Source organism: Haliotis rubra, unplaced genomic scaffold (genome assembly GCF_003918875.1).
Source record: "Haliotis rubra isolate DU_JTF1 unplaced genomic scaffold, ASM391887v1 Scf117, whole genome shotgun sequence".
Classification (NCBI taxonomy): domain Eukaryota; kingdom Metazoa; phylum Mollusca; class Gastropoda; order Lepetellida; family Haliotidae; genus Haliotis; species Haliotis rubra.
This window is the reverse complement of record NW_025765081.1, coordinates 1,542,328-1,556,001: the sequence shown is the minus strand read 5'-3', so window position 1 is coordinate 1,556,001 and position 13,674 is coordinate 1,542,328. Positions and strand designations below refer to the sequence as shown.

Here is a 13,674-nt window from a genome sequence, read left to right as displayed (position 1 = left end):
CTTATGCATTATACTGTCTTTAAATGTATACTGCCACGCTTTTTTGTAATGCCACCCATACCTTTGTGGTGATTTGTATTCATTATTAACCTCAGTTAAGTTTAGAATACAATTGTCACTTATATCACATTGCTGTTTGTTGGTTTCACACTGAGTCCTTTTGCGGACTTTCAGTTAACCTTAAGTTGGGAATCATCACTTAATCTGTCTTAACGAGGGTTTGAGGAAATTTGAAGAATTCACCAGCACGTTTCCTGAACAACGGGACGCCGGTGACAAAAATGCCAACAGGCACAAACGAAAACCTTATTGACGAACAAACAAACTGAGTCGGTGTGAAAAAAAGAACATACTTAATGGCTATCAACATTTAGGAATCATTTTCAAGCTGGTAATATTTTCACTGAAAAAACAGATACTTGGTGGCTATCCACATGCAGGAACTATTTTTAACCTATACATCTTCACGGTTACTTCATTTCTATTTTCACACTGTCAAATGTTTAAAGGTCCAACTATTGCATACATGAAAACTGCAGTTAAAGAATGGATACATTGTCCTCACCCAAGCTTTGACCACCTCTGCTGCTGTTTGACATGACCTGGCAATACCAAGACTGTCGTTTCTGTTGTGAATGTCATGATTGTGCGAGTTGCCATTGATGAAATATTTGTCAGAAATGATGGTGTTTATCGACAGATACACATTCCTGTTGTGTTGGAATGCACACATATATAGATGTGTGCATGTATTAATCAATCCCACATTGTGAAAGTAATACCCAATGATTGTGCATGGTTTTGTGTGTCGAAATCCATAAATGCCTTTTTTCTCAACCAAACTAAAACTTGACACTTGTTAAGTTGAATGTAAGATGACATTAGTGTGTGCTTTAAAATAGAAATGTATGAAACAGCTATCATAAAGATAAAATACAGAAGGTGATAAGTGGATTGCGGGGCTTGTTTTATTGGGAAAATAATGCATAGTCAAAGAGTGCTTGCAATAGTTCTTGCAATATACGTTGGGTTGGGGCCTCGACTGCTTCCAAGGTCATCCCAAATGTGTTTGATCAGCTTCAAGTCTTCGTACGGGAAGGCCAGTCCACAACATCAATACCAGCATTAGGTAAGAAGTTGCACATCAGAACTGCAGTACACTTGGTCCACTGGAGGACAGACAACCAGCTGGGATCGCCCGTTTGCACATATGTTCACATAATCATTATGCTTCCGCCTCAAAACTAGTCAACCTCACGAAGCCAACACTGTGCGTGACGTTCACCTTCCTGAGCTACAACCGCTCCCTGCCAATGGCTTAGTGCACCATGGCTGCATCTGTCAGGTGTGCAGACTCATTGTAATCGTTGAGCATGGCGAAACTACCTTAGGATAGGTCCTGTTTATTGTTTTTATTACTGGTCCTGTTTTACTACTGCAAGAAACAAGAAACTAAAAATACCTCCTCAATATAACTATCAATAACATGGATGTATATTTTCCAATTTTGTTGAGCATTTATGTGATAATTTATGTTTTAAGGTAATTGCCTATACAGTATGGCCGTCGTTATTGTCCTTTGTGTGGCTCAGTATGTTGAATTCTCAAAAAGATAAACTTGTACATGTCTGTCCTAATAAATACTGAGTAACAGAGTGGCCTTGTTGCTTCACACGTTTGACATATAAGCTAAGATACCGTACTGAGATTATTTTGGTCGTGTTAGGATATGATTTTAAGACCACCCATCAAGGCGAACAATGAACAAGTGCGATGACTCAATAGTTCGACATTCCGAGACAATGTAATTCTTAAAAGGTCAAATGCATAATTATATATGTTTTACATATGTGTTTGATTTTTATGATAGTAATACACCACATTTCCATCTAAGCATCAGTCATTTAGCACTTTATAAATACTTGAATTAATCTCACAGAGTTATTTTAGCTTCAATTTTACACATTCTTTGTAGGTAAAGGGCCACACATGGGAGCGACTTCTTCAGACCCCTATGTTCTTCTCAGACAATAAAATATATTCAGTCTAAAAACCAAGGTGTTGCTTGACAACGACATTAGAATCTATGTCGAAACGTCGCCTATACAGAATTAAGAAGTTGTATATCCATAAAATTAGTCAATTTTTTCAAAGTGTTTCGTTGCACAAAAAAACATATTTCCCGTTTGTGTTTGAACGGTAACAACTTTGTATCTTATGCTTGTGTAACACATTTGACCACACTGGTCAGGACAATGCTTTTCATTCGCCTGTATGTATGACATGCTATGTCATAAAACAAGGAAAATACGAATCCAGTTGCATCAACGCGGATAAAGACGAATATCACGACCAATGTTTTGTTAGTTGGCATAGGTATGGAGAACTCAGTCAATATTGCCTTCCACCAATATGTATCTATTGTGCGTTTTCTAATGTTTACAATAGTTCCTAGTTTTCTAACGATATATAGATTGAATTGAAGAAATAATATCTGTACTAAGGATAGAATTGAAGAAATTATATCTGTACTATATATATATATGCATGTATATGCAACATGTTCCTTAGTGTAGAACTTAACACCTATCAGGCTATACACCATAAACAAAACGCATTGATTTATGGCCCGAGTTTGGTCTCTGTCACATTATGTAATTACACAGACAGGCAGGTGTGATACTTGTACACATGACATGTTATGATGTCTGGGGATTGCAAAATGTTATACACAAAAAATGAGCATGTATTTACAAAAGCCAACATCTATATACACACACACAATGAGCCGTGAGGGCATTGGCAAATGAACCAGCCGTTACACTTGAGTGCACACCGACCCGTGATAATTGTGTTTTAATTATGTTTGATATTTTGGTTACATGTGACCTTTAGGCACTTAAGGATCGTTTATCATGATTACCATGATTTGGTCTCTATCCGTGTTACTACTGGCTTCAGTACTTCTGTAGGTTTCTTCAACGTATCATACAAAGCCACATTAATAACTGTCATAAAAATATAAATATTCGGCAGTTTTTCCCATCTTTTGAGTATACAGGTATTGATAGTCTAACCATCATTATAGAATTAGACGCAAAATGACATCATTCTCATTTGTTTCATAATAAGTTTGAAAACACGTTTTTGGGGAAAGTACATATTTTGCGGCTGTTAAATCTCAGGCAGTTATTTACTTTCTCATAGACTAATGTTATAAGGTCACACTCAAATCACTATAAAACAATCGGCATTAACTATATCCTATTCTTCTCCAACAGAATGAGAAGGCCAGGTTCAAGAGACAAGCTGGAGGCAGTGGGTATTTTAATCAAACGCCTCCATAAGTGTATATATTCCAAAATGTTATATCATAGTATAAAGTTGATCGGATGAAAGCATACCTTTTACAGGAGGTACAAAAACACTGTATGTATCAGATGGTCAGAAGCAAAGAAGCAAATAGAGAGAAGTAGCTATGTCTGTGGAGCAGTTACAAATAATATCATTTCGTAATCGACTTTGGCTTCCACATTTCAGTGATGGTATGTCACAGAAACAAATACATACAAAGGATATGATTTTATCAAATGGCTAAAGAAGTATTTCTGGGTGTATATATATTTCTTTAAAAATTGTGGTGTCACCAAATGAGTTTATTCTTTAACATCTGATGATAAATAAATCATGTTCATGATATCGTACAGCATGAGCCGGTCCTTCAGTGGTATTTTGTCCGAGGATGAGGCATGTAGGTGCTCGTGGAGAACTACCATCTGTATCCAGACCAGGTCTCACATATTGATAATAATAATAATGTGTTCAGTCTCAATATTACGTTCTGTTTATGTAATCTTTTATGTTGTTTAGGATGTCATGGGGGCTTGCTTCAAGATGTCTTTGGAGCGATAAATATTGGCTTTGGTCAGTACGAAAATAACGAAGACTGCTGCTTTGAGATGCGCCCTTTCTTCGGTGGATCTTTCACGGTCAAACTGGAGTTTTATGTCTTTGATATTGAGAATGGTCCTCGCTGCAGTTATGACTACATTACCTACAGAACAAGCAATGGTAATACCGAGATCGACTGTGGTACAAAGAATCCTGGATACACAAGATTTTGTAAGGAAGCTTATATTGTCCTTTTATCTTGCAAAGTGTTAAAATCGACGTGACAACCATGACGTATCAGTGTCTTTAACAATTCAAAAACAAAATACTAAGCCCCCAAAGTACCTTCCCAAAGCCTAAAGCAAAGTCTAGTTTATATACAAAATGTAATTCCAGCTGAAACACCATGCACAGACAAGTCATTATGTCCTGATAAACTAACCAGGGCAACACACAGCGTAACTAGATATGTGGTATTATATTTGAATCAGCAACTTACATTATAATGCATGATTGTGTCATGCTGTTTTCACAGTCAACAGTACGGACAGCTTCCAACTGTGTTTCCATAGTGACAGCTCTGTAGTTCGCCGTGGCATCAATGTCTACTATGATATATGTCCAGGTATGTATATAGTGTTTGTTTTATTACTTTAAATAGATCTACCTTTCTTTTGAAAGCGAAATGTTTCACTTCGAATCCATCATATAATTTCTTTTTCTCATCGATACAATACACTTCTTTGTCGGCCTGAAACGCCATCACTGCTAACCCGTCCTGAAACGTTACAGGCGCACATTCAGTGAACTTCACTACCGCTTACCCGTCCTAAAACGCGACAACATCGCCAACACATCCAGGCAACACAGCCTTCGTTCCAGGCAACACAGCCTTCGTTCCAGGCAACACAACCTTCGCACCAGGCAACACAACATTCGTTCCAGGCAACACCACCTTCGTACCAGGCAACACCACCTTCGTACCAGGCAACACGACCTCCCTTCCAGGCAACACAACCTTCGCACCAGGCAACCTGACGTTCATTCCAGGCAACACGACCTTCGCACCAGGCAACACAACCTTCGCACCAGGCAACACAACCTTCGTACCAGGCAACACCACCTTCGTACCAGGCAACACCACCTTCTCACCAGGCAACACAACCTTCGCACCAGACAACACTACCTTCGCACCAGGCAACACAGCCTTCGTACCAGGCAACACAACCTTCGTACCTGGCAACACGACCATAGCACCTTCCAATGAAACGGGTCCTTACAGCACCATGAAAAGTAAGTTACTGTCATCTTATACCTTTGCTGTATAAAACAGTCATTGTTCAAACATATCAGTCGATATTTGAAATCGATTTCTTCAAATTTACTTATGAGGAATGTTTGTACTTTGGTGTTTCGGAAAAACCGTCAGAAACATCTGCATTATGATGTCAATTCCCATTTCAGTCTGCAACTACGATACTACTGTTCTTGAAGGCACAATAGAACTGGCAACTTCTAGAAATGGTTTCTATGCTGACAACGACGACTGTCGCACCAATCTCCGTTCACCTGCTTTACCCCACGTCACCACGATCACCTTCACCCGCTTTGATGTTGAATATGCTAGAAACTGTCGTTTTGACAGCCTCTCTGTGAGTCTTGGTAACAACATCGTCGACAGACTATGTGGAAACAACAGACGTCCCTTCGTGAAGCGATGTAAGCACATTGTAGGGGTATAAAAGTCTTTTTGCGTTTAGTAGGTTGACTAGCCATTTGTGATCAATTGAAAGAGCAACTGACTTGAATATCGACACACTGCAATTTTATTGCTTTGACTGAATAAACAACTTAACAGTTTGAACTCAATGGTTAACTCAGTGTCAGCTAGGCCTTCTAATCACCACCAATACCTTGATGATCATTAATCCGGATTAGCCGACCATGTCTCGTGTCAAAACACGTGGGACTCTCGCACTTCCCTTCACACGGTTAGCGGTAGATCAATGCTTCGTGCGGATAGGTGAGTCAATTTTGTGTTGATTTAGCCGGTTTGTTTGTAAAATGTACCGTCCAGAAACGGAAACCGAATATCCGTTATAGACAGTCACTTTTATAACGTAAAAGAATGTTTTTTTCTAAAAATTGACCGGAAGGCGAGGCTTCCGGATATCTGGGGTCCGGGTATCCGAGGTCTCACTGTATAAATCTCACCACAGGTACACATGCAACTTTGCACCAGTCTGATATCCAATTGACATATCCATACTTTCCATCAAACGATGAAACAAGAATAAGATTGTATGCGACAGTAATTTTGTTCTATATCAAGGATACCACCACTGACGGTATTCACATATTATATCCATCTAGGAATAGTACCTGTATCCTCATTGTGAGAGCTGAACTTTTTAACCAACAAGCTGCCGCACTGAAACGAAAATACCTAAAGACTGCTTTCTGTACTTTTTTCTCATAGACTCAAAACGTTTACATCACTTGTATGACGTTTATTTTACGCCATTTTGTTCACATGTCATATTGTCAGTAGCGATCTTTAAAATAAAATAAAATGATAGTTTGTTTATTTAACATGGCGGTAAGATAAATACGTTGTATGCTTCTCTCGAGGGTAATACAGTCTGATGTACACCTCTTTGTAGCAGTGTCATCCCTCGCCTACCGGCTCTGGTGATACTGCTACAAAGAGGCGTACGTCAGACCGTATTACTCACGAGAGAAGCATACAACTTATAGTATGCAACTGTATTTTTGTTCTGTCAAGGATACCACCACTGGCGGTTTTCACACATTATATCCATCTAGGAATAGTGCTCGTATCCTCATCCTCGTCCACCAAGCTGACACTCCGAAAAGAAAATACACAAATGATGCTTTCGGTATTTTTTATCATAGACTCAGAATGTTTACATGACTTGTATGACGTCTTTTGACTGTTATCCGCTAACGATTTCTATCCCCCAGACACAAGCGCCGAGCCACTCCTCGCCCTGACATTCACCAGTGACTACAGTGTCACCGGTCTTGGCTTCGCCTTCCATTACAAGACTGAAATAGGCCAGTAACGCATCATCGCATCACATCCTTCATCAGTGGTTATTTATAAACCAATTATATTTACATAAGTTTTACCATTGTTTCATTGCCACGGGACAATGGAAATGAACAGATATGGTTTCAAAATGAACAGTACCCTCGTGTACTTTTAGGTCGATCTGGTTGCACCCAAACATCACCTCACAAACATGATTCTGCTTATCTCCCTTGTCATGTCTGTCATCTGTGTATGTATGTGAATGTGTCTGTGCACGCGTGCGTTTGTGCATGTCTGTCTGTGTGTATATGCACATACTTCTAATATTTTTACCAAAACATCCATCTACATTTCAAATATAATCCTAATTCTGACTATAGTCCGTTTGGCTCAAAAGCGGACCGATGAATTGCAATAATCTAACTCGAAAGCTAATAAACATAAAATACTCAATGAAACACTGATCATAATCAAAACGTCAGACCAACTCTGTGAGGTTTTTGCCGAATTTATGTCCTAAAAATAAAAAAGTTGTTTAACAAACTATCATGAAAATATTGACACAGTTCACTATTTGTTACGAGGGAGGAGTGCAGCGTAAGGGACAGCCATGTGTGCGAGAAAGGATGGAGACAGCACAGCACAGGTTAATGAATCAATAACTTTGTCGGCACTTGTGCATGTGCTTCTCTAACACCTGGCTGTCCCTTTCTCTGCACTCCTCCCTCGTAACAAATAGTGAACTGTGTCCAAATTTTAATGATAGTTTGCTAAACAACTTTTCCAATTTTAGGACATAAATTCTGCAAACGAATCACAGAGTTGGTCTGACGTTTTGATTATGATCAGCGTTTCATTGAGTGTTATATATTTATTAGTTTTCGAGTTAGATTGCAATTCATCGGTCCGATTTTGAGCCAAACAGACTATAAATAACATGCACCATCAAATACTTTATCACTGAATACTTCCTTTTGCAGTGGCATAGACAGGCTGACCAACACACCCAGATCCAGTTGACGTTATGCGAGTAAATAAACTCAGTGTACTCTGTATATCTCGTTTCATTTTTTAATACGTGACTCATTGAATGTGTCGCGTGGCTATAAATGCCTCTGTGAATATTAACAACTTACAACGCGGTACACGGATATGACGTATACGTCGCAGTCCTGTTGGTCCCGTTGTGTTAAAGATGTACACGTATGCAAGTAGATGTACAATGTTTTCGAAGGACTAATACTATGTCATATGTCAACGTGTATCAACAACCCATGACATGGCAGATACAATAGTAAGTCTCGTGAAGACTAATTATACAAAAACATTATCGGTACACGATATTGTTAAAATCGTAATCAGCAAGATCCAGATATAGAGGAACAAATGTTTACATATTCCTGTCACGTGACACAATATCAATATTGATGGGACGGCCGACCATGTCGATTTTCTGGTTTAGAAGCCAACATTTACTGTCGATTGAAGACATACAAACAAATCATACAGTACTGTAGGAAAGTTGTAATCACTACAAACTACAGCCTGATACCATTCTCGTAGAGGACGGCGTCAATACCTACATAGAAACATCCTCATCAACGCGAATATATGTTTCCAATGCCGCACGATAAACAGCGTTGAACGATTTACCATGCTAGTGTTTCAAAGTCGTGAACTGACTTGGATTGCGTTAAGCCTCCCACATACGACAGTTTCGCCGAGACCTGAAAAGCACTAGCTTCCAAGCAACAACAAACATGAATTCAGGAAAGCAGTTACAACTGGAAACCAAATTTAAGGGGACAATTCCTCCCGCTATGTTCACTTGACTTCACTGAATGGTATGTAACTATACGTGTACGGAGTATGGTGGTTTCTGCCCTTCAACTCCTTACAAACCCCAAATGTACATACATACATACATACATACATACATACATACATACATACATACATACATACATACATACATACATACATACATACATACATACATACATACATACATACATACATACATACATACATACATACATACATACATACATACATACATACATACATACATACATACATACATACATACATTGGACCAGACAATCAAATGATTAAGACAGTGAGCAATGATCCACCTCGCCGGTGCAGACATGATGCACAATCAAAGAAGCCTAAAATCGTCCGATTCATGAAGCTGACGCTGAGGCCATGAGGATAAGTGAGATGCAAAAAGAGAGAGAGATGCACCAATCTAACCTGTTTTTTTTCTTTTGTGTACGCAAGGGAATGAGGATATTATTATCGCATACGGAGATAAATTGTACAGACACAGGAGATAAGATAACATGCTATTTCACGTTGGAATGATAATTCAGGACAGGCGGGAGATGGGTAACACTGAAATAAATACGGACAGCCTGAGCCTAAGCCAACGCAGGCTGCTACACCTATATTTTGCAGTGATTCGTCGGCTAAACCTTTTCTGCCACTACAACACCCTAAAACACATTACTCCAGTTTTCCAAAGTAGTGTTCGAGCTGTACTCGTCGTTTGATTGGGTCGGGTATGGGCAATCGTAAAACTAACTCAGGTAAACGTCTCCCAAGAATGTCCCGTACTCGGAAACATGTGATGTCTTGGAGGCTTCTCGGCTGGAAGAGGTACATCTCAAACAGTTCTTCCAATCTCGATAGCCTGAGCCTGTACTTAGGTTTCACTGCTGTTTGGTCTCGGAACCTGGTCAATGTAATTCCGTCACATCGACACCCTGCCTGCATCAGCAACATAAGTCGCCTTGTCCCAACCGCCTTCCAGTTTGACAGCGCCCAAAGGAGGGGTGTACGTCCACGGGAGTCTACAGTGTTCATCGGAGCGTTCCATTTAACCAACACACGAAGCATCTCGTCACCCTTACTATGTCTGACAGCGGCCATGTGCACAGGCGTGTCCCCCAGGACATCACCAATACTTGGATCTGCACCATTTTCAAGTAAGATATTAACTATGTTTGGCATTCCCCTATCAACTGCAAAATATAATGGTGTACAAAGAGAATGGCTGGTTTGCAAATTGACTTTTGCCCCCGATTCGATCAACAGACGAAGTAACACTTCTCCCGAATTGTACAACACAGCCGTATGTAGAGGTGCAAGAGCCCAGCTACGTTTTCCCTCTTTGTTCACGTCAGCTCCCTGTGAAACAAGAAAGTGAAGTTTCTCTTTGTAATCTTTTACACGGGAGATGCCTTTCTTATAGGCAAGATACAAAAGCATCGTCATACCACCCGGATCGATATCATTCACGTCGTAGCCATGACGAAGAAAGATTTTTAGACATGACAAGGAGCCGTCGGCAAGTAGAGCATGTACTAATAGATGCAGCTGCTGGTTGGTTTGCTCTGTATCTGAAGGTGTCATACTGGGAAACAAATACTTCAACATGCTCCCAAACACATCTGCTCTGTTCTGTTGCACTGCTTCTATAACTACGTACACAAGTTTGTTCAGCACCTTCTCGCTTGCTTTAGGGAGGCCTGTGATGATGGAATGGTGTGATTCAAACCACTGCAATGTTTTGGCCACATCGTTCAGGTGGACGGCCTCTCTGAGTTCCCCGATTTGGCCTGTGAGGACCTGAGGGTCACCTTCGTCCATTTTTCATTCTGGCAAAGTCCTCCTGTGACGTTCTGATGATAGAACTGTAAATAGAGAATAAGATCTGCTTGCTATATATTCTATAAAAAACTACAAACAAGAAGTATGGGAACACTCTAAAATTTGATAGTCATATATAAACGTAAACGTGGTGAGGTCATTAATACTCTAAGATACCTGCAACTTTCTGTGTGGTTAATGGACACATTAAACGACATGCTGGAACATGCAGTGAAGTAACTGATTCAATATTCGTTGAGTTTGAGTGAAATGAAACATTGTCAAAAACAGCGAATACAGCCGAAACACATGTACACCAGCACCATGTGTGATTCAAACGCCCAAACACAACAGCCTAGTGCATGTGGAAGACAGACTTCCCTTGCAGGAGGGGTGGATACGGGGTAGAAACGGGGTAGAAACAGGGTAGACACGGGGTGGAGACGGGTGGGGGCGGGGTCGAGACGGGGTGGACACGGGTTGGAGACGGGGGTGGAGGAGGTGTGAAGGCGGGGTGGACACGGGGTGGAGACGTGTTAAGGCGGGGTGGAGACAGGGAGGACACGTGGTGGAGGCGGGGTGGAGACGGGGTAAAGGCGGGTGGAGACGGGGTGGACACGGGTTGAAGGCAGGGTGGAGACGGGGTGAAGATGGGGTGGAGACGGGGTGCAGGCAGGGTGGAGATTGGGTGGAGACGGGGTGTAGGCAGGGTGGAGACGGGGTGAAGGTGGGGTGGAGAAGGGGGTGAAGGCGGGATCGAGATGGGGTGAAGGCGGGATGGAGACGAGGTTAAGGCAGGGTGGAGACGGGGTGAAGGTGGGGTGGAGACGGGGTTAAGGCAGGGTGGAGACGGGGTGAAGGTGGAGTGGAGACGGGGTGAAGGCGGGATAGAGACGGGGTTAAGGCAGGGTGGAAACGGGGTGAAGGTGGGATGGAGACGGTGTGAAGGCGGGTTAGAGACGGGGTGAAGGCGGGATGGAGACGGGGTTAAGGCAGGGTGGAGAAGGGGCGAAGGCGGGATGGAGACGGGGTTAAGGCAGGGTGGAGACGGGGTGAAGGTGGGGTGGACACGGGTGAAGGCGGGTTAGAGACGGGGTTGGGGAGATACCTTTTATGTATGTAGCCTGGGCAGAGGGGAACGCCGGGGGAAAAACATGTGAAAATAAATTGCGATTGTATGGCAATTATCGACCGAGAACTAATATTGATAAAAGAACAACCCACAAAACATTTATAATCGACCGAGGCAAGCTGGTCATGTACACATTGTTTCTCAAGATGAAAAAGAGCTTGCAGATGTCTCTTACATGATATAGAAATCTGATATATTTTTTAGATCATTCACATCCGATTGAACATTACAGATTGTTATAATTTACAAGTAAAATCTAGACATATTTTATTAAATAACGTGGTCATATAGCAACCCATGCTTGTCGTAAAGGGTTGGATGACATGGATTATGCTTGTCATTGTATCCCAGTTGCTTATATCGATGGTCGTGGTGTCAATCACTGGATTGTCTGGTCTAGATTCTTTTACAGACCGCCGTCACATAGCCGGAAGTTTGTTCTGATCATCTGTACAGAATTCTATCTTTGAACTGGCATTGACTATTTAGTCAAAAAGGAGTAGACCGGGTTATTCTGTAACCGGTTTGATAGAAATCAGCCCGCTCAAGTAACGACTCGAGCCTTCCACTCACCTGCCGACATTCAACAAATCTGCGTAGCCCATCCCCACAGTCGACCTGTGAGTGAAATCAATATGGCCGGTGCAGGTAATCAATATTACCTGAAACAGCTGTCTCAAATGAAATCGTTACTGTGTGGTAAAATCCATGTTCACAAGAACTCGCTGAGTTGCTGGACGCCCAACATATTGGTGTGGGCACCCTACTGAATTTTCAAATACGTGGACATTATATCAAAACACACCCGGACTGACGTTGTGAACGTCCCTTGACAACCAAGACGTCACTTCCGGTATGTTGGGCGATATTTTACAGCTGCTTCTACAAATTCACGATTCTAAAGAAAACACGCCAGAGTGCATGTTACGAGTGAATGAGTTTAGTTTTACGCCACTCTCAGCAATATTCCAGCTATATGGAGGCGGTAAGTATATAATGGAGCCGGTACCAGACAATCCAGTAATCGACAGCATGAGCTCTCTATCCCAGCTGTATTATAGGGTTAGTAGACATTCTAATCCACACCGCACTGTACAAATCCACAAAGCGATTTTCATTCGTGAACCGATTATGTCCTTTTTGCAAACATGACATAGAGGATGAATATCATGTTATCATGGTTTGTCCTAAGTACTTGACATTTAGACGTCGCTACCTACCTCTGGACGTATACAAGTCTCCAAACATGATGAAGTTTATAAGTCTTCTACAAACTAAAGTTGAAGTATTAACCTTCAACTTAGCCAAATTTGTTTATCATATATTTCAGGTAAAGCAAAACTATAATCTGAATTATCCATGAATGTTTATTTCCTTTTTAGTGCTATCTTCTGTCACGAAAGGTCTTTGCACGTGGGTTGGGTTGGGTGCGGGGAGGGGGGAGGCAAATGTTGGCAATGCGCTTTTGAAAGTATGTATGATGTATTTGTCATGTTGGCCGTTGGCCTATTAAAGATATAAACTATATAAAACCAGCTTCAGTCTGGGCTAGTACAAGCAGCCGCACCTACACATACACATGCATGCACGTCGTCATATGAGCGAAATATTCTCAAGCACGACGTTTAGCCCAATTTCACCTCACCTATCGTATCTATATCGTATCTATATCGTATTTTATGGTATGTCGTTACGGAGTGAAATGCATGGTGTTTAATGTGTGGAAAACTATGAACGTGCGACTCAATGGAAAACGTCAGGTTTTTCGGGCGGGGTGGGGGTGATGGTGTGTGTTTAGTAATAAACCTAGACTATATTGCCGCTGTAAACAAAAAGTCAATGGCATTAATATAGCATCCTTGTTCAGCGGTAAAGAGAACTCAGATCTAATCTAGATACCTTGTTATCGAGTATGCAACTCGATCGTGGCGATAAACTCCGC

General features: G+C 41.3%; 1 protein-coding gene across 1 annotated transcript; it reads right to left on the bottom strand.

Moving 5' to 3' along the window:
• Nucleotides 1–9,190: 9,190 nt before the first annotated feature.
• Nucleotides 9,191–12,548, bottom strand: LOC124258114 (ankyrin repeat domain-containing protein 61-like). The gene is made up of 2 exons (XM_046692185.1): nucleotides 12,395–12,548; nucleotides 9,191–10,644 (listed from the first exon to the last, which is right to left on the bottom strand). The coding sequence occupies exon 2, from the start codon at nucleotides 10,598–10,600 to the stop codon at nucleotides 9,455–9,457; it is 1,146 nt and encodes a 381-aa protein (XP_046548141.1). The 5' UTR covers nucleotides 10,601–10,644; nucleotides 12,395–12,548; the 3' UTR covers nucleotides 9,191–9,454.
• Nucleotides 12,549–13,674: the final 1,126 nt, after the last annotated feature.